Genomic DNA, 19,657 nt, shown 5'->3' on the forward strand with positions numbered 1-19,657 from the left:
AAGCCCATGAGGAAGAGCCTTAAACCTGCGTTCTCTGTAACATCCAGCAGGGGGAGACTCCTCTGGTTGTATAGAAGTCTATGAGAAAATGTTTCTATTTCTCTGTAACATCCAGCAGGGGGCGACTCCTCTGGTTGTATAAAAGTCTATGAGAAAATGTTTCTACTTCTCTGTAACCTCCAGCAGGGGGCGACTCCTCTGGTTGTATAGAAGTCTATGAGAAAATGTTTCTATTTCTCTGTAACCTCCAGCAGGGGGCGACTCCTCTGGTTGTATAGAAGTCTATGAGAACATGTTTCTCTCTTGATTTATTCCCTCAGTAACATTTTCCTGATGAGTTTATGTCTCAATCTGTAGTTTCAAGTCTTCTTCAACATGATGTTCATTTAGTAACTTATGGAAACATTTACAGTAAAATAGAGGATAAAGCAGCGTCTCTTTAGGGCGAGGCTACCTGTGATTGACAGGTCGCTACCACGGTGACATGCGATGCGTATCTCTCCCCAACTCCAATCTCTCGTCAAAACCAAGATGGCGACAGCCAAAATGCCAAACTCGAGGTTTCTACACCGTAGGCCACAAACCAACGGGTAGTCACCGTGACTACGTCCACTTCAGTCTGTGGATTAAACATACGAGTTACAACATGTCAAGCTTCAGACGCGGTGGTCGGTGTATTGTTGGACAGAGTCCGGCTAGCCGTTCGTTATATACGAGAAATTAATAAAGTCGTACATTTACGATAAAATAAACCTTTGAATATTCTCTGAGAAAAAAGGAGGAACCAAACCACTTCTCTTTCCACGGTTAGATCAACTTCCAATTTCTCAAATATTTCCTCAGAGAATATAGATTTGTTTTCTTGGAATATCCCCCCCCCGGCTCTGTATTTATTACAATGGTCCTTATACGCTGTTGTAGTTCTCAGAGATAAAATGTAAGTTTGTGACCAAACTGAAGCGACTCCACCACAGCAGCTGAACATGTTGAACCTCCTTCTCTCTGTGCAGCAACATTTAATCTTCACTGAGAGGTTAATGCAGCAGAAGTCGTCAGACTCCATCTAAACGTGTGAAGGTCTGTGACCGGTGCAAAGCAAACACATTCATATGTTTCTGACGTTACTGCCGTAAGAAAAGCCACAAAACACAGCAAGAAACATTATTTTAGTTTGTTTTGAGTAAATGGAGCTTTCTGTTCATTAAAATGCAGCGGGAAGTTTCATATCTTAGTTTGTGATATTAGATTATAACAGTGAATTACATATATCATGATACATATAAACTTTTTATAAAATAAATTCAATTTAAAATAAAACTGTGCCATAAATCTCCAGGCACATGGCAGATGGTGGATTATTAAAATCTCATATGACAGAAATAATCTAATAATCATCTACAAAAACACAAACAATGTTTTGCTCGCTAGAAAAGCCACACTTTAAAAAAAATAAAAACATCAGATAAAAGACAGAACGATTTGGTTGTTTTTGTTAAAATCTGAATAATCTGGCGCGTTTATCTGTTTTTCTTACCACAGAAACAACAGCAGAGATTTAATAACGTGTAACTCGTGTGTCGTGTTTCAGATCCTGAATCTTCTCCAGCCTCAACAGAACCAGAACCAGCAGCTCAACAGAACAACAGTCCCGGCTGCAGAAACTCAGCGAAGCCTCCAGCGTGTCTGTTCGCACGTTAGCGTAGAAGTGGAAGTTAAACGTTTTCTCCGTCAGTTACAGAAACTTTAGGTTCATTTGGTGCCAAAGACTTGAGATGTGAGTAAAGAGCTAATGGAAGATGAGACACTTTCGCAGAGTGGAGCGACTCTGTTTGTCAGCTGATCACTGGCAGTGGGCCGTCTTACTGGCGGGCTCCGCCCCCGGCGTGAAGCCGTTGCTGAGGCCGGCGGGACTCGGGGTAATGGCCACCGTGAGCTTAGCGTCGACTCTGGAGGCGGGCTCTACCACGGAGTAGCTCTTCTGCGGAAGGCGTGGCGGGACCGGGGCGGCTTTGGGGACGCTGGACGCTTGTCGAAGCCCGTCGAGGCGCAGCGGCGGTCTGGTGGGGGCGGGCCCTGTGGGCGTGACAACAGCGCTGGGTGGTGGTTCTGGGCTGCGTGGAGGGGAGGGGGTGAGGGCACTTTGGTCGGCGGGCTTTGATTCGTCCTCCTGCGGCGGCTGCTGGTCCGGGGGCGGGGCCTCTTCGTCACCGGGGGTGGGGCTTGTTGACTCCGGAGGCGGGTCCTGCTGCATGCTGCTCTGCCTGGAAGTCCCCGAGCCTGGAATCTCACAGCTGTCGGTGCGGCGCCGCGAGCTCTCGTGCATCCGGCTGGTGGCCACGACGGCCTTCATGGCGGCCTGTTGACACATTCACACACTTTTATTCTGGTTTTGTCGTTCAAAAGATAAAAACTGAAGTCAAGGTTTTCTGCAGAAACATATCGAGCATTTCTAAAGTCAAACGCTAACGTTCCCCTAACAGGAACAGTGAGCACTGCTAAACAACGTGGAGCAGGAACACACCTGACTCGTGCATTAACACGTTGTTTTGACCAAACCAGAGTTGGTGATTGTTGGAACAGTGAAAAGGCTAAAAAGGTCGGTTGGAGTGAGTTTCATTTTGGTTCTCTCGAGTTTAATGAAGTATGTTTTACGATAAGTTAAACAAGACAATAATCTTAGTTTGGTGAAAGACATAACTTGAAGGTGTAAAGTTGTATTTTTTATTAGTGACACCTTTGCGAATATTGGAAATGTATTTTAACGACAACCCTATCACTCACCCTTTGAACGAAATTGACACAATTTGACAACTCTTCTTCAAATCTAACCTCAGATGTTAAACACTGCTGCACAGTGATAGTGGTATGTTGGATGTACTGCACATTAGGGTTACACATCTGTAACTAAGTCTAAGAAAAGAAAGACGCTCCGTAGATCTTCCCTGTTTTGGGACTAAAAGCACAAACTTCTGATTTGTGTTTCTCACACTGCTGAAGCTTCATGAACAGGAGGAATTATTACACACACACACACACACACACACACACACACACACACACACACACACACACACACACACACTAACGCTCGTGTACATTTACTGTAAAGATTTGGATTTGTTTTCGTCAACACTAAGTCCTCACCTTAAGTTTGCGGCGAGCGTTGAACTCCTGTAGTTTCCTCTGGGCGGTGTCCATGTGGGAGAAGCGGGCGGCTTTGCCGAGCACCCAGGGGTGCTGCAGGGCCTCCCGGACGCTGAGGCGCTTGTGAGGGTCGAGGACGATCAGCTTACTGACCTGCAGACCAAAGGACCGAGTTCAAGTCCCTTCATATAAGTCCAACACAATCCAGACAACTATCACCAGATTTTAATATTTCCGACAACCCTCGACTGAATCATGAGTGACGAATGCTTCAAACCAACAAATCTTAGCTTAATATTTCATATTTCATCGGAATCATTTTATTCTACATGTCTGATTTAAAATTTCCCAAAAATCAACCGTTCGCACGAAACACATCCTGTAAAAAATATTAAATTCTGCGCTCGTCAGCGTAACGGTGAAGACATGAACGACTCGGCTGAGACAAACAGTCACGTGACAGAAATGCAGTGGAACTTGGACTGAATTTAAAGAAATTATTTTTATAATTGTATTTATTTATCGCATTATTAGTGTGTTATAGCCTAAGTCCTCGCCAAACAAGTACAAGTCATTCAAGACAAGTCACGTGAGACTTCAAGTCAAAATAAATTCCAGAAAGCTCGAAGTTAAAGTTGCCCCTGTGGAGTTTTCATGTAAACAAACAAAACATATTGAATTATTAAAGTGCCAGGATGTCCGGAGGAGGGACTCACCAGATCCTTGGCATTGAGGGAGACGTCGTCCCACCACGGGGACACAAACTCGTAGTCGCAGTTGAGGATCCGGCTGTACATGTACTGATCCCCCCGCGGGTCAAAGAAGGGCTCGAACCCGCAGAGTCTGGGGAACAGGACGCAGTCAGCGGCACAGGTACTGCTATTTATTCAAATTAATTAAAAAAACTTTAAGAGACTTTTTTCTCTGTTTTTATAGTCAATAAGTGAATAATTTCTTTTTTTGTCACAAATAAACAACATTTTACGGAAGCCCTGAGAGGCAAGTGAGGAAACAAATCAGCTGATACATTTTCTAAGTTTGATCTAAACTATTTTATTTCCTGTGTTTATGATTTAAGAACAGATTTTTCGAGGATAATCTTAAATAAAGTTGCAGCTGTAAAATAGGTGAAAATAAAAAAGTGTTTGTTGTTGTAATACTCTTTCTGGCCACAAGAGGCTGAAGTGCACCACAGCGACTGCACATGGAAATGAGCTAAATCTGTAATAAATCATTTCCTCTCTTTATGACATTAATGTTTTTATGCATAGTTGTTTAATAAAGGACTATTAAAAAAGATATAATAAAAACCCCAACACCTCATATTCTCGGACTAAAAGCATTCAGATTTTCTTCCTGGTGATTTTTAATTCCTCTAAACACAAGGTACATATATTGTGTGTTAACAAGTTACGTAACATTACCGTCACGTCTTTCTTTTGGCTAGAAATGTAATTTAATCAGCGCTAATCTGCCGCTTTTATTCCTATTTAGAACCTGGGGCACTGATGCACTTCAGCCTCTTGTGGCCAACACGAGTATTACAACAACAACAAACAATTAGAGGCGGCTGTGACTCAGAGCGGTCGTCCACCAATCACAAGGTCGGCGGATCGATCCCCGTCCCCTGTGGTCAACATGTCAAAGTGTCCATGGGCAAAATCCCAAATGACATAGCCAACAGTGTGTGTGTGTGTGTGTGTGTGTGTGTGTGTGTGTGTGTGTGTGTGTGTGTGTGTGTGTGTGTGTTTATCTCTCCTGACTTGTTGCAAAGACTAGAAAAACGCTGTTCTTAAGTCATAAACACAAACAGAAGACTTAGAAAACGGCTCACAAGACTTTTTCAAATGAGGGATCAGAACATTTCCGCTCGTAGAGTCATTATGGACAGTAAACCCATTTAACGTCTCCATTAACACACCCAGTTAATGTCTGAGGAAACAGATAAACAGGAAGCTGTGTTTCACATTATGTCATCGTTGTTATAAGACAGACGGAAGACCAAAAAACTTCGACGTGAAATCCAAACAGAGAGGAGTGAGTCAGTCCTGAATCAGTTCTTTGGGAGGTGTGAATGGACTCACAGGATGTAGAGGATGACGCCCACCGACCACATGTCCACCTCGGGGCCATACGCGTTCCCCCGCAGGATCTCTGGAGCTGCAGGCGCAGAGAGAGGAGCCCGTTACACGCCAGATGGCCGACAGAAGCTCTAACTGAGAGTACTGTGAAATCCCACAGAGCAGCGGCTGCAGTGAACGCATCACTGCCTGCTTCCGGACATCACAGATACACAGGTCATTAAACACATATAACACACACAGCTGATATTATACTTCTACCTTCTCTTACAGCTACTACACCACCTAGTTCTCCTCCTACACCCTTAAATTCGGCTGGTGCAGCATTATGAACTCACCGCAGTACCCCGGTGTGCCACAGACCGTCTTCATCGTCACCTGGTCGTCGATGATTTTGGAAAGACCAAAGTCGGCTGTAAGAGAGGAAAACATGAATTCATGAATTTAATAAAAACATCTGATTCATTGATTCTTCTCACTGTTGGGTTTTGAGAAGTGTTTCTACAGTTTCTATTTAAAGTGAGATGAGGTGCAGAGAGCAGTGAAGGAGAGTCTGAACTAAAGGAAGGTGTTGGTGCTGAATGTGAGCGTCTTCCATCTGTAGCTGCTCGCCGGAGGCTCACCGGCCATCTGGAGGCCGAGCACACACTGAGGAGGCCAAACACACACTGAGACCCAACACACACACTGAGGAGGCCGAACACACACTGAGGAGGCCGAACACACACTGAGACCCAACACACACACTGAGGAGGCCAAACACATACTGAGGAGGCCAAACACACACACTGAGGAGGCCGAACACACACTGAGGAGGCCAAACACACACACTGAGGAGGCCAAACACACACACTGAGGAGGCCGAACACACACTGAGGAGGCCGAACACACACTGAGGAGGCCGAACACACACTGAGGAGGCCAAACACACACACTGAGGAGGCCGAACACACACTGAGGAGGCCAAACACACACTGAGGAGGCCAAACACACACTGAGGAGGCCAAACACACACACTGAGGAGGCCGAACACACACACTGAGGAGGCCGAACACACACTGAGGAGGCCAAACACACACACTGAGGAGGCCGAACACACACTGAGGAGGCCGAACACACACTGAGGAGGCCAAACACACACTGAGGAGGCCAAACACACACCGAGACCGAACACACACCGAGACCGAACACACACCGAGACCGAACACACACCGAGGCCGAACACACACTGAGGAGGCCAAACACACACCGAGGCCAAACACACACCGAGGCCGAACACACACTGAGGAGGCCCAACACACACCGAGGCCCAACACACACCGAGGCCCAACACACACCAAGGCCCAACACACACTGAGGAGGAGGCCGAACACACACCGAGGCCCAACACACACCAAGGCCCAACACACACTGAGGAGGAGGCCGAACACACACCGAGGCCGAACACACACCGAGGCCCAACACACACCGAGGCCCAACACACACCGAGGCCCAACACACACTGAGGAGGAGGCCGAACACACATCGAGGCCGATCACACACCGAGGCCCAACACACACCGAGGCCCAACACACACTGAGGAGGAGGCCGAACACACACTGAGGCCCAACACACAGCGAGGCCCAACACACAGCGAGGCCCAACACACACCGAGGCCGAACACACACCGAGGCCGAACACACACTGAGACCGAACACACACCGAGGCCCAACACACACTGAGACCGAACACACACTGAGACCGAGCACACACCGAGGCCCAACACACTGCGGCTGCTCCTGGTCGCCAGATAACTGGACCAGATAATGTTCTATATTCTCATTGAGCTCAAACTGAAGAGCAGGACAGGATGCTGCGTTCAGGTGCTGTCAAATCATTATTACTTAAAATACGACAGATGGGATTTTCTGCTATTTACAGATGAATTGCAGTTCTGGAAAATAACTAAGTACGTACTCAAGTCATATAACCTTTGTGCATCACTTTTAAAAAGCTGCTCTGACGTCGTACAAGGACAAAAACATCTGCGTTAAAAAACTGCCATAAAAATATTATATGTTAATATTATTTTCCATCTTTTGACCAACTTCACTCCTGATCATAACTACCAAACATATTCAATAACTTTCTTAATTTTAACCCTTTAAATTATTAAAAAATGTTATGCCACTGTTTTTTTATGAGAATTGTTTTTAAATTATTTTATGTATATTAAATGCTAGGGGGGATTTCTTTCACAGTCTGGGATGTCAATGATACTCAAACATGTTTTTGTGCTGTGTCAGATAAAGATTATATATTCATTTTATTTCCCACTTTCTCTGAGTTAAATCAATAAATAATTTGTTTCTGAATACTAAATGCAAGGTGAGACACTTCTAGTTTATTTTCTTAAACTTCATTTAAACCTACACTCTTAAATCAGAATTGAAGTAAATCCAGTTGTCAGTAAAAGTCTGAACAAGTGTAAAGATGTGAAGCTGTTGGTGTTTGTTACCGATCTTCAGCGGAGCGTCCAGCGACAGGTCGGCGTACAGCAGGTTCTCCGGTTTGAGGTCACGATGCACGACACCATTCTCATGCAGATACTGAAACACACACACACACACACACACACACACACACACACACAGTTTAAAAGCAGCTCCACGTTTGAATATAAACAGAGTAGTAGGAATATTGTCTTTTTCGGAATCACGGCACAAAACTGAATATTTTGTGAACGTAAACGTAGTCAGTGTTAAGTCTTGTTGGCGCCCTCTAGAGGCTGCAGTGGGTATTACAGACACACTGTGAAAAGTGTTTGTGAGAAAAAGCTGGAGAGATATGAAACGCCTTCAGGTGAGGTGGAGGTGTCTGTGTGTGGTGGGGGGGCGTCTGTGGAGGATTTGGCAGGATGGACTGACAGATGGCGTCTTTCTCCAGCTCCCAGCATGCCCTGCTGCTCTCTGAACACTAACTTCCTGTTCTCAGATCGGAGTCTGAGAGGAGATTTTATTTTCTGAAAACACTTTGTGAGACGATCAATCAATTCAGGATGTTTATGAAGCGTCATTTTATTTTGGAAGGGTGTGTTGCAAATAGAAATGTTGAGACTACAAACATTTGTAAAGGTGGATAAAAGTTGAAGCCTGGTTTGTATTTAATTAAAAAGAACATTAAGTGTAGATTTATAAATAACTGCTTTTTGTAATTACTGAGACACAATCTACGTGTTTCTGTATAATAATGAAATTAATTTGTATGTGAAGCTTTTTTTCTTTTCTTTTAATTTAATTTACTTATTATTTTCTTCTTTTGTTTTATTATATCTTTAATGGGTATTTATTTCGGTTGTGTGTTTGTGTTTATCAGTACGCATCGGCTGGATCTTTGTATTTGTTCCAGTGAGATGTCTGTGTTGTCTTTACTCGTTAAAAGAAACACTAATATAGAAGCAGATAAATCATCAGTAAGTCTTCATGTTTTTCAGTCTCTCTTACAAACATTAAAATCTGCCACACAACAGTCTGATATCTCGTTTCCTGCAGACGAACGAGTCCATTTTTAATCTTTCATTTGTCTCATTTGCATAATTGTCATGAACATAAACACTGCAGCCGTCCCGACGTTGCAGCGCCGCTCTCCTTGATGACAGTCGGCTCTTCTCTGAGAGTGAAACTGTGAGAATATAAAAGCCGTCGCCCTCGTGGAGTCACGACCCTGAGTTTGAGAAACTGGTGCAAAAAAGATGTTGATGTGTTCAGGGGCTATAGGATGTTTCTGCGTTGCAGATTAACGTCACACACACACACACACATGTGATACAGCAAATACAACTGTACTGTAATCCTAATACACACACTCACACACACACATACACAGGCGTATGTTTCTCTGCGTGGTAGATGTAGGTCAGCTGTGGTCAGTGTGTTTATATTTGTGTGTGTATATTTGTGTGTGTGTGTGTGTGTGTGTGTGTGTGTGTGTGTGTGTGTGTGTGTGTGTTAATCCTCTCTGGTTTTAATCTGTTCAGCAGCAGGATGGAAGCTGCTGTTGCATAAGAAACCTGCAGCTGCTGCACGCTGCCACCGTGTACAACAACGCTGCTGCCAGCAACACCTGCAACTGACTACTGCAACTACAGCAATCAACTACAGCAACTCATTACTGCAACTACAGCACCACATGCAACTAACTACTGCAACTACAACAACTACAGCAACCTTCTACTGCAACTAAAGCAATCATCTACAGCAACTCACTACGGCAACTACAGCAACTCACTACTCCAACTACAGCATCACCTGCATCTAACTACCGCAACTACAACAACTACAGCAACCTTCTAATGCAACTGCTGCAATTACTGCAACTACAGCTACACTTGCAACTCACTTCTGCAACTACAGCAACTAACTACTGCAACTACAGCAACTCACTTCTGCAACTACAGCAACTCACTACTGCAACTACAGCAACTCACTACTGCAACTACCGCAACTCACTACGGCAACTACTTCACATATTGCAACTCACTATTGCAACTAGAGCAACTCACTACTGCAACTCTTACACCGACAGAAACTCACCAATGCAACTACATCAACGAACTACAGCAACTAAAGTAATAAGTAGTCCATGAAATAAATACATAATAATTAAAACATATATCTAAATAAATCATTATACACTAAAAATATTACAATATTTTGTATTGTTATAAAGATATATGTTATATTAATTAATATATTTAGTATCAGTTAATTAATAATATCATTTAATGTAATATAATATAGTAAATGTTTTATAATTTATTATGAATCATTTATTTTCTATGATTCTGAAACATTTGTCAGAGACTGAAGCCTCATTTTATTAAAACGTAATATTATCTGATAAGAAATGTATAAACATGTGAATGGCACTGAGCCTTTGTTTCCCCTGAACGTGTCTTGTCAGGCAGAGCTGTATCATAATCTCTCATGCTGGCAATAATTACATGTTATGATCATCACTGACTTCTTTTATTAATTAATCAGTTTTTGTTTCCTGTTGCTGCATATTCAGCCATGTTGGGCCCAAATAAAAAGTGCAGTGTTGTGTAAGCATGTCAGTGAACGCCTCGTCACATGTTGACATTTAAACTTTCAGGTTTGATTAAATCCGCTGAGAAACAGGAAGACTGTGATTCATCAGCTGGAGGAGGAAGAACTCCTACTCCACAAAACAAAATCTGCTTCTGAACAGACTTCTGTTAGAGAACAAACATGTTCATAGTGAACCTGAAGGAACAGTGCAACATTTATTATAGCTTAAAGGAACAGTGCAACATTTATTATAGCTTAAAGGAACAGTGCAACATTTAATGAAATCCTGCCACATGTTTTATATAGAAATCATTTTCATCTCTGTGTGTCGAGAAGAGAGAAGGTAATGTTTAGCTATAGGACCAAGACACCATCTCTTAACCAAGTGGCATCCTCCGGTGCTGAACAATTAAGCCAACGCAGAATGAATCCCTATTCACGTTTTAGGGCACTATTATGTGGGCAGCTCTTTTTTTTGCAGTTTCCGATAAGATAACTCTTAGTTAACTGTCTGTACCTGGAAGCTAACACAAACTAGAAGCTAACCCAAACGCTAACACGAACTAGAAGCTAACCCAAACGCTAACACGAACTAGAAGCTAACCCAAACGCTAACACGAACTAGAAGCTAACTCTAAGCTAAGTGTCTGGATCTAAAAGCTAACACAAACTAGAAGCTAACCCAAACGCTAACACGAACTAGAAGCTAACCCAAACGCTAACACAAACTAGAAGCTAACCCAAACGCTAACACGAACTAGAAGCTAACTCTAAGCTAAGTGTCTGGATCTAAAAGCTAACATGAACTAGAAGCTAACTCTAAGCTAAGTGTCTGGATCTGAAAGCTAACATGAACTAGAAGCTAACCCTAATGCTAACTCCAACTAGAAGCTAACTCTTAGTTAACTGTATGGACCTAGAAGCTAACAAGAACTAGAAGCTAACCCTAAGCTAAGTGTCTGGACCTACAAGCTAACATGAACTAGAAGCTAACCCTAAGCTAAGTGTCTGGACATACAAGCTAACATGAACTAGAAGCTAACTCTCAGCTAACAGGAACTAGAAGCTAAGCATAAGCTTAGGACGTGAGATCTGACAGGTTGAAGCCTCTCTGCTGGTCTCGTGACAGTTTTCAGACCTAAAAACCACATCTGTCTGACAGCAGCTGGTTCAAGCTGCAGAGACTGAACAGAGACGGAGGAAGTGAACAGTAATCTAATGAACGGAGGGAAGGATGGAGCTGGATCATCTACTCTGACTGTGACGAAGAACAGACACACAGACAGCGCTGGATTTTACTGACAGTGAGAACAGACACTGAATGCAGCAGTCTTACCGCCACGGCCTCCAGGATCTGTTTGATGACGTGAGCGGCGTCTCTCTCGCTGTAGTAACCTCGCTCCACAATCCTGCGGACAAACACACACGTTACACCTCTGACATGACGCCTGTTTATTTACATTCTCTACAGCTTTTTCACTTTTTACATATCTGTATCTTCGGACCCAAACCAGTTAACTCTTGTCCCTCACCTTAAGAAGTCTGCGTCAAAAATATATAATAACATTATCATAACATTCCACTTCCGTCCTGATCATAACTACAAATAATCATTCATTTTCAGAATTTTAAATACCAGTTTATTTACATAATGACACAAAACACACAAATCTTTCATTTTTTATGTAAAGTACAATTTTGATGCCGGTGCTCAAATATAATAATATTAATTGTTATAATAATATAATAATGATTTTTATGGCCGTGGGATCAGAAACTTTGGTTTTAATGTATTTCAATAGAGACCTTTTTGTCCTTAAGGCTCTGACTGTCTGTGTTTTGGACACACACTTTAATATACACTTATTAAAGAAGCTATGGTACAATTTACAAAATGTGGGGGGAAAGAAACGCCATATGCATTAACTGAGCCGAAATAATGGGAAATTGTCAAATTAAAAAGTAAAGAAAGTCCCTAGTGAGGCACATGGGTTAGTTGTCCAACGGCCCAGAGTTTATTATAATGTTTAAGCCTCGATAGTGTAAATAAAAATGCAGAATATACTTTACCTGTCGAACAGCTCTCCTCCCGTCACCAGCTCCAGCACCAGAGCGATGTCAGTGTCCGTCTCAAATATGTCCTTCAGCTGGATCTGAGAGAAAACAACAGAACAAGGTATAACTCTGTAAACATCAGTAATTATATATTATAATAAACATATAGTGTATTGCTGGTTACACGCAAATTATCATATTTAAAACAGAGAGTGGGCGCTCCAAAGTATAGGAATACAATGAAATGTAACACGACATAAAGATATGTAAAGACATGTATGTATATGTAAAGACATCCAACAGATAACATTTAACTTGCGCATGAAAACAGAGAAAATATTTATATTTTATATTATTTGGTCTTTTAACAAAAAATAATGATATGGGAATTTTTATTATATTTTTTAATGTATTTATTATTTATTTCTCTATTATTGTCCCTTTGCATCCCCCCCCCCCCCTATTTATTTCCCCAAACCTATTTATTTCTGTATTATTTTCTTTGTACATTTCTTCTGTATTATGCAAATGAGGAAGCGTGTCATATTATTATTTCTGATATTTATACACAATCATTACTTTATTATTAATCTACAGGAAAACACAGACACACTCGACTACAGCGACACTGAACGAGATATGACATGCTCAAACTGTCAAATACAATATATATGTATATGTATATCACAATATCGAAAATGAATGAAAAATATATCAAATATATATGAAACATTTAAAATGAGCACATTGTGGTTGATAACGTGCTTTTTACAATGAATCATTGTGAATATGATTATTACTGTGTGGTGAGAAACATACTTACGATGTTTGGGTGAGAAAGACGCAGCAGGACTCCGATTTCTGTGCGAACTATTTTCTTGTCGATCTGCGACAGAAGAAACAACGTGAGACGGAAATATCTGTTAAAAGTCAAACAATAAAGAAAAACTATCTGATCGAGGCAGCGGCAGACCAGCAGCCTCGTGTTTCTACAGTTAAAATGACTGTTTTATCAATGGAGTCTGGTGTGTTTGAAGAGAGCATATATAACGGCTTCAGTTCCCCGTGAGAAAGGATGTCTGACAGCAAGTTATAGCAGTGAAAATATTCTAATTATAGCGTGCCCTTAAACTGATATAGATTTTTTCTTAGGTGTCTAAAATACGTCCACAGCAGAACATTGATCCGTCCTGCTGCCTGTTTCTATAAAAGTATCCAACTAAAGATGAGTGTGTGGACTTTAATGTGGCTGCTCTTAAAGGGATAATAATAAGAAGATGTTTTGAAGTGGGGTTGTAAGAGTTACTTCTCCTTCGTTTGTGTATTACCAAGAATATTTTTTCTGACGCCGATATCTATGCTCTCTTCAAACACACCAGACTCTATTGACAAAAACAGTAATTTTACCTCACAGAACACAGGAGTTTGTGTTATTGTGTGACTTAAACATAAACTGTGAAACCATGGTAGCGACCTGTCAATCACAGGTAGCCCCGCCCTAAAGAGACGCTGCTTGATATCTATTTTAAATGTTTCCATCAGTTACTAAATGAACATCATGTTGAAGAAGACTTGAAACTACAGATTGAGACGTAAACTCATCAGGAAAATGTTACTGAGGTAATAAATCAAGAGAGAAGAAGAAACATGTTCTCATAGACTTCTATACAATCTGATTTAAATTATCATCCTCACTGACAAGCAAGAGGCGTTTGAACATCCCTGTTTGTTAATTCACATAGAAATATAACTATATAAATATATATAAAACAGAAATCACTTTTTTCTATATCAATCTGCTCAGAGGTCGACCCTCGTCGTGACCTCTGACCTCTGACCTCTAACTGGGCCGAACACTGACCGTTTTCTTGAGGACTTTGAGGGCGTAGGGTTTCTGGGTCTGTTTTCTCCTCGCAGCGATACACGATGGACGTCGCTCCTCTGGAAGAAACCACAGTGTTAAAGCTGAACGTGTTTAATTGTCTCATTTCAGGCGAGGTGTCAGGAATATGGGGCTGTGAAAGGTTTATAAATAACATACGTTCAAAAGTAGAAGGATGGCTTTTGTAAATCTGTTTTGATGTACTTGTCTTGTTTCTGGATGTTTTATCACCTGCCATCGTCGGGCTTGTTTGCTATTAGTTTAAATATGTGTTGTGTGGTTTCCACATATATATATATATATATATATATATATAAATATATATATATATATATATATATATATATATATATATAAATATATATATATATATATAAATATATATATATTATATATATATAAATATATATATATATATAAATATATATATATATATATATATATATATATATATATATATATATATTTATATATATATATATATATATATATATATATATAATATAAATATATATATATATATATATAATTTATATATATATATATATATATATATATATATATATATTTATATATATATATAAATTGTTGGTCAAATGGTCTTAAAATAGAGAAAGTTCTTTAGTCGGGTATTTTATTGTTTTGGTTTGTTTCTGTCCTGTGAATACGTGGGCGCGTTTTAAAATAAACGTGAGACTTTTTGCATTATATTTTGTCATAATTTCAGGTTCATTGCATTTCCCCGCACACGGTAAGAGGTTAACGTTGTAGTAAATGTGATGAAGGCGTGAATCAAGTTCAAGGTTTTCTTCATTATCGGAGGAGCTTCACGCCCACATCGCAACCACGACGCCTTCCCGCCTTTTTTTCACGATTATCTCTCCGATTACGTGAATGAGACGTCATATCTACGCAGGACGGCTCGTGAGTTATGAAGTTATTAAAGTCAGAAACAGAAGAAACAGAAGAAACTGTCTCCTCCTCGTCTTTCTCTGAGAAAAGTCACGTTCACACAAATTCATCATGACTGTGAAAATACACTTAAATAATGTGTGTGTGTGTGTGTGTGTGTGTGTGTGTGTGTGTGTGTGTGTGTGTGTGTGTGTGTGTGTGTGTGTATGTGTGTGTTATTCTGATGGGACAGATGGAGGAAACAGATCCATCTGAAAAGAAACCACACACACACACACACACACACTCACACCTACACACAGTGCCGGCCGGTCTCCATGGCAACAGGGCACCTGGTAACAGAGCGGCTCACACGTTTGTGAATTCACTGCTGACATAATTTGAGTGTTTTCCCCGGAGTTGTTGTTGTTGACTGAAAGAACAGCAACAACAACACGACGTGTGAACACGCACACCAACAATAAACAACGGTTTGGTCACTTTCACACCGGCAGAACCAAACCAGGACGCTTTCACCAGACAAAACGTGCGAGCTCAAGTGAAGTGTGGACAGCTCATTCCAACCAATCACAGAAGGCTTAACATGCATGTGTCATTTCATTGGTTAAAAAAACTTTTTCTTTTCCTGGTGAACCAGAAGCCTGTTTGCGAATGTCGAGTGGCAGTCGGGTATCACGATATCACGGTATTAAACAATCAGCTAATATTTCGTCCTCACGTTTTACATTATGTTAGAGTTCATTCAGCTTTTGTCCAAAGTGACAATAAGTGCAAACAATGATGAGGATACAAACGCCGAACAGCAAGAATCTTACAGGTAGATTAGTTTCAAATAAGTAAAACTAATGTAAGACATACAGAAATAAGAAAATCTGAAAAGAATTTTAAAAGATTTTTTTTAATAAATGTAGAATTTGTTGCTGAGGTGTTGTATTGGATATCATTAGATTTAATCTTAATCAAGTGTCCAGGGAGCGTACAGTATGTTAACAGAAGCCAGGTTTCCATCCAAATGTATTGAACATTTTGTTTCAGAAAAACTTTATTGATAAACTAACTTTTCCACCGCAACGTAAAAACTTGTTTCCAATATTTCAAGATTTTCATATTTCATCTCAGGGGGGTTTTTTTGTGCAAATTTGAAATATGCTTAAAAAGAGGTGGATGGAAACGCACCTAACGTGTTGGAAGTATTAATAATAAGCATAATAATAATTTATTCATAAAGCACTAATGTTGCAATATTTATAGATCAGTGCGCTTCAGAGCTTCGCCCCAGATCTCCGCTGACCCTAGAGCACTAGACCACCATTTCTCACGACATAGTGTACTTAACAAAGTGATATATTTTTAAGAAGTTGTGTTTTTGTGTCACTAGTGAAACTTGTCTTTGCATTAGTATCCAAAACTGTAAGATGCCAACAGCTCTGGTCAGTGATTTCAATCCGTATGTGGGTCATTTTTACGCCAAAATGAAATATTTAAGCCATCAGGAGAGCAAGACCCCGTAAAAACGTATCAAATGTGCTGTTTTAATGTCAGCTACAGGTAAGGATATGGGTAGATAGTTATGCCGAATGATGTATTAGCAGCTCCTGTTTGCAGTGTATTAATGGATGTATAGACAACTATCACTGAATTACTTTGATACCGAAGAAACTTAAAAACATGAAAGTTCTCAGGCAAGTTCTGCAGCATCTTTTTTCTTTACATTGCTAGGGGGATTTATGGACGTTTATTCTGGATGGACATCAGATATAATGATATCAAGATTACCAAGTAGTTCTGTTTCACACGGTTAAATAGGTCATTTATGTTGCTTTAGGGGTCATTGGCAAACCTCCTATTATATATATCTTTCCTCCTCAAACACGGTTTCTTAGGTTTAATCCAGAATCAAACTGGGCGTAAATTTAATCTGGAAATGTCACCAAATGAGCAATGACTTTATAAAATATGTAGCAATAGGTTTATGATGATTCAACAGGGCAGAACTAAGGGTTTGTCACTTCCAGATTTACTTCATCCTCATTTACGAGAGCCACCCATAACAACACTTCCATGGTACCACGGAGGGATTATGAGACTTTGGGCCCCTGGGCTCAGACATGTAAGAGGCTCTACACAGAAACAAGACACACACATCTACTTTGACTCCCTTCAGAGTCGTTTTGTGTGTCTTTGTGATTGTTTTGCATCTATTTTAAATGATTTAGGGTCTATTTCTTACTTGTTTGCATCATTTTGAGGTGGTTTTGCATCCTATTTTTTTCATTTTGTGTTTTTTTTATTGACATTTTGCTTCTATTTTTAGTCTTTGTGATTGTTTTGAGTCTATTTTGAATCTTGTGTTGTGGAGCTACGGCTGCTCACAGACGCCGACAATAAGTTTGTCTCGTCAGGAGAATCTCAACCCTGATAGGCTTTTTATAATCTGAGAGAAAGATTTAGCATTTCCAATATTCTAAGATTTACAAGAAATTACGAGAAAATAATCAGAAATTTGCGAGAATTCATTTTTTATATTCTCTGAAATTATAGTCACACATTTACGAGAAAGAAAACTAACATATTAACGAGAAAAAAATAAAATAGTCTCTGAGATGAAAGTCGTACATTTACAAGAAAAGATCATATTAACGAGAAAAAACTCGAATTTTCTCGTGAAAAAATGGAAAACATTATGACAAAATAATTTTTATAATTTGTTGTAAAGTGGTAAATTTACAGGGAAAAAATTATATATTAATGAATTATTTTCAAAATATACTTTCGAGAATTTTTTTGGATATTCTCGTAAATAAAGTCGTAAATTTACAAGCAAAAAACTAAAAGAACCTCCATCACTTCACTTTGGATCAACCTCATCACAGTAAAGGGATGACTTTTTAATCTCAGATCATTTCTGATTTATTTTCTTGTAAATTCAATCTCGTAAAATACAATAAAATATTATATAAATATATATATATATATATATATATATTATATATTATATATATATATAAATATAAATATATATATATATTATATATTATATATATAAATATAAATATATATATTATATATATTAAATATCAGAATTTAAACAATACAATCCAGGACCTGAGGAAACTCATGTGAGTAACTTTGGTCCAATGGGGGTCCATGTGAGCTCATCTCCCCCCCACCCCCACCCCTAACAATGTGGTGCAGACCTGCCCAGCTCGGAGCTCAGGGTGTAGAACTCCTCCACCGCCCCGTCCCGCCTCGACCCGTCCACCCAGAACTCCACCGGCGCCGAACCGGGCCGGGACGTCGGCATGGTTGACAGCAGAACTCCCCCCAAAACAACCAGGACCGAGTCCAAGATCACACCAGGACCAGGACGTGACCCGATCAGATCCAGGAGCAGCGTAATCCAGATCAGATCTCAGATTTAAATCCAGCTCGGTAAAACCCGGATTAGAGGAGCAGAGGGGGGATGATTCATGATCCTGATGGGCTTTAATCCAGACCAGCACGAGGAGGAGGAGGAGGAGGAGGAGGAAGAGGAGGAAGTCTCAATCAGGACCGTTTATCACAGAAAAGATCTGACAAACTAAAAAACAAAATAAATGTTTTTAATCCTCAGGGACAAACACGACTCTGTGGTCCAGGTTGGAGCAGGAGCCGGGATCGAGACGCACCAGGTCCGGATGTGTCGCAGCTCACAGTGGGCCTAAAAACGCTCTCAGATGTCAGATCACTTCAGTCCATCACCCCCCTGTCCCGGGTTTTATTCGTATTTCCGTGTTATTACCGGCAGAAACGGTCCCTCCGGAGCGCTGCAGCCTCCCGGTGGAGATCCAGCCCGGACAGCCGCGACAACAACACCGGAGCCCAGAGGGCGATTTCACCGGGAAAACAGACAGCGACACACCGGGCTGGGTCAATGCGGGATGTCAGTGTTCGGTGCTCGGTAGGGAGGTTTGATTCCCGGGCAGGGCAGCTCCAGATGTCCGCGGGATCTGCAGAGACAGAGATGCTGCTGCTGTAATCTCACAGCCCCGCCCCTCTGTCAACGCGAGCACCAATCACAACGCTGTAACGGAGCCAAACCGCGCTGCCATTGGACGGCCGGCCTGTCAGTCACTGAAGCCTCAGTCAGCAACCTAAATACAGAAATAACCTAAATACATAAATGTACATTAGCGTGACATCTGGAGGCTTTGATCCTGCGGGAATCAAACCCGCAACTCTGACACCGAAACACCATCACACGTTAATCTGAGAAATATTTGACTAATATTAGTAAAGTATCCTAAAGATGTTGGTAAATATAAAATATCCCCAAAATATTAGTAGAATATCCCCCCAGAAATTGTAAAATATCCAAAAGATATTGGTAAAATATTGGATAAAACTAGTAAAATATCCGAAAGATGTTAGTAAAAGATCAAAAATAAATATTATTAGAATATCACTAAAACATAAATTAAATATATATATTTTTTAATATCAGGAAAACATTATAGAACAATATCAGACAAAAC

At 40.6% G+C, this 19,657-nt stretch overlaps 1 protein-coding gene across 1 annotated transcript; it reads right to left on the bottom strand.

Annotated features, from left to right (window-relative positions):
• Nucleotides 1-360: 360 nt before the first annotated feature.
• On the bottom strand, nt 361-19,115 carry LOC115007617 (calcium/calmodulin-dependent protein kinase type IV-like). The gene is given in 12 exon segments (XM_029430561.1): nt 361-2,356; nt 3,145-3,297; nt 3,861-3,987; nt 5,229-5,304; nt 5,564-5,638; nt 7,723-7,813; nt 11,631-11,703; nt 12,365-12,447; nt 13,173-13,235; nt 14,211-14,255; nt 14,257-14,290; nt 18,341-19,115. Coding segments are annotated over 12 exon segments (1,443 nt in total). The 5' UTR covers nt 18,448-19,115; the 3' UTR covers nt 361-1,840.
• Between the last annotated feature and the right edge of the window lie 542 nt (nt 19,116-19,657).

Source organism: Cottoperca gobio, chromosome 4, assembly GCF_900634415.1.
Source record: "Cottoperca gobio chromosome 4, fCotGob3.1, whole genome shotgun sequence".
Lineage (NCBI taxonomy): Eukaryota > Metazoa > Chordata > Actinopteri > Perciformes > Bovichtidae > Cottoperca > Cottoperca gobio.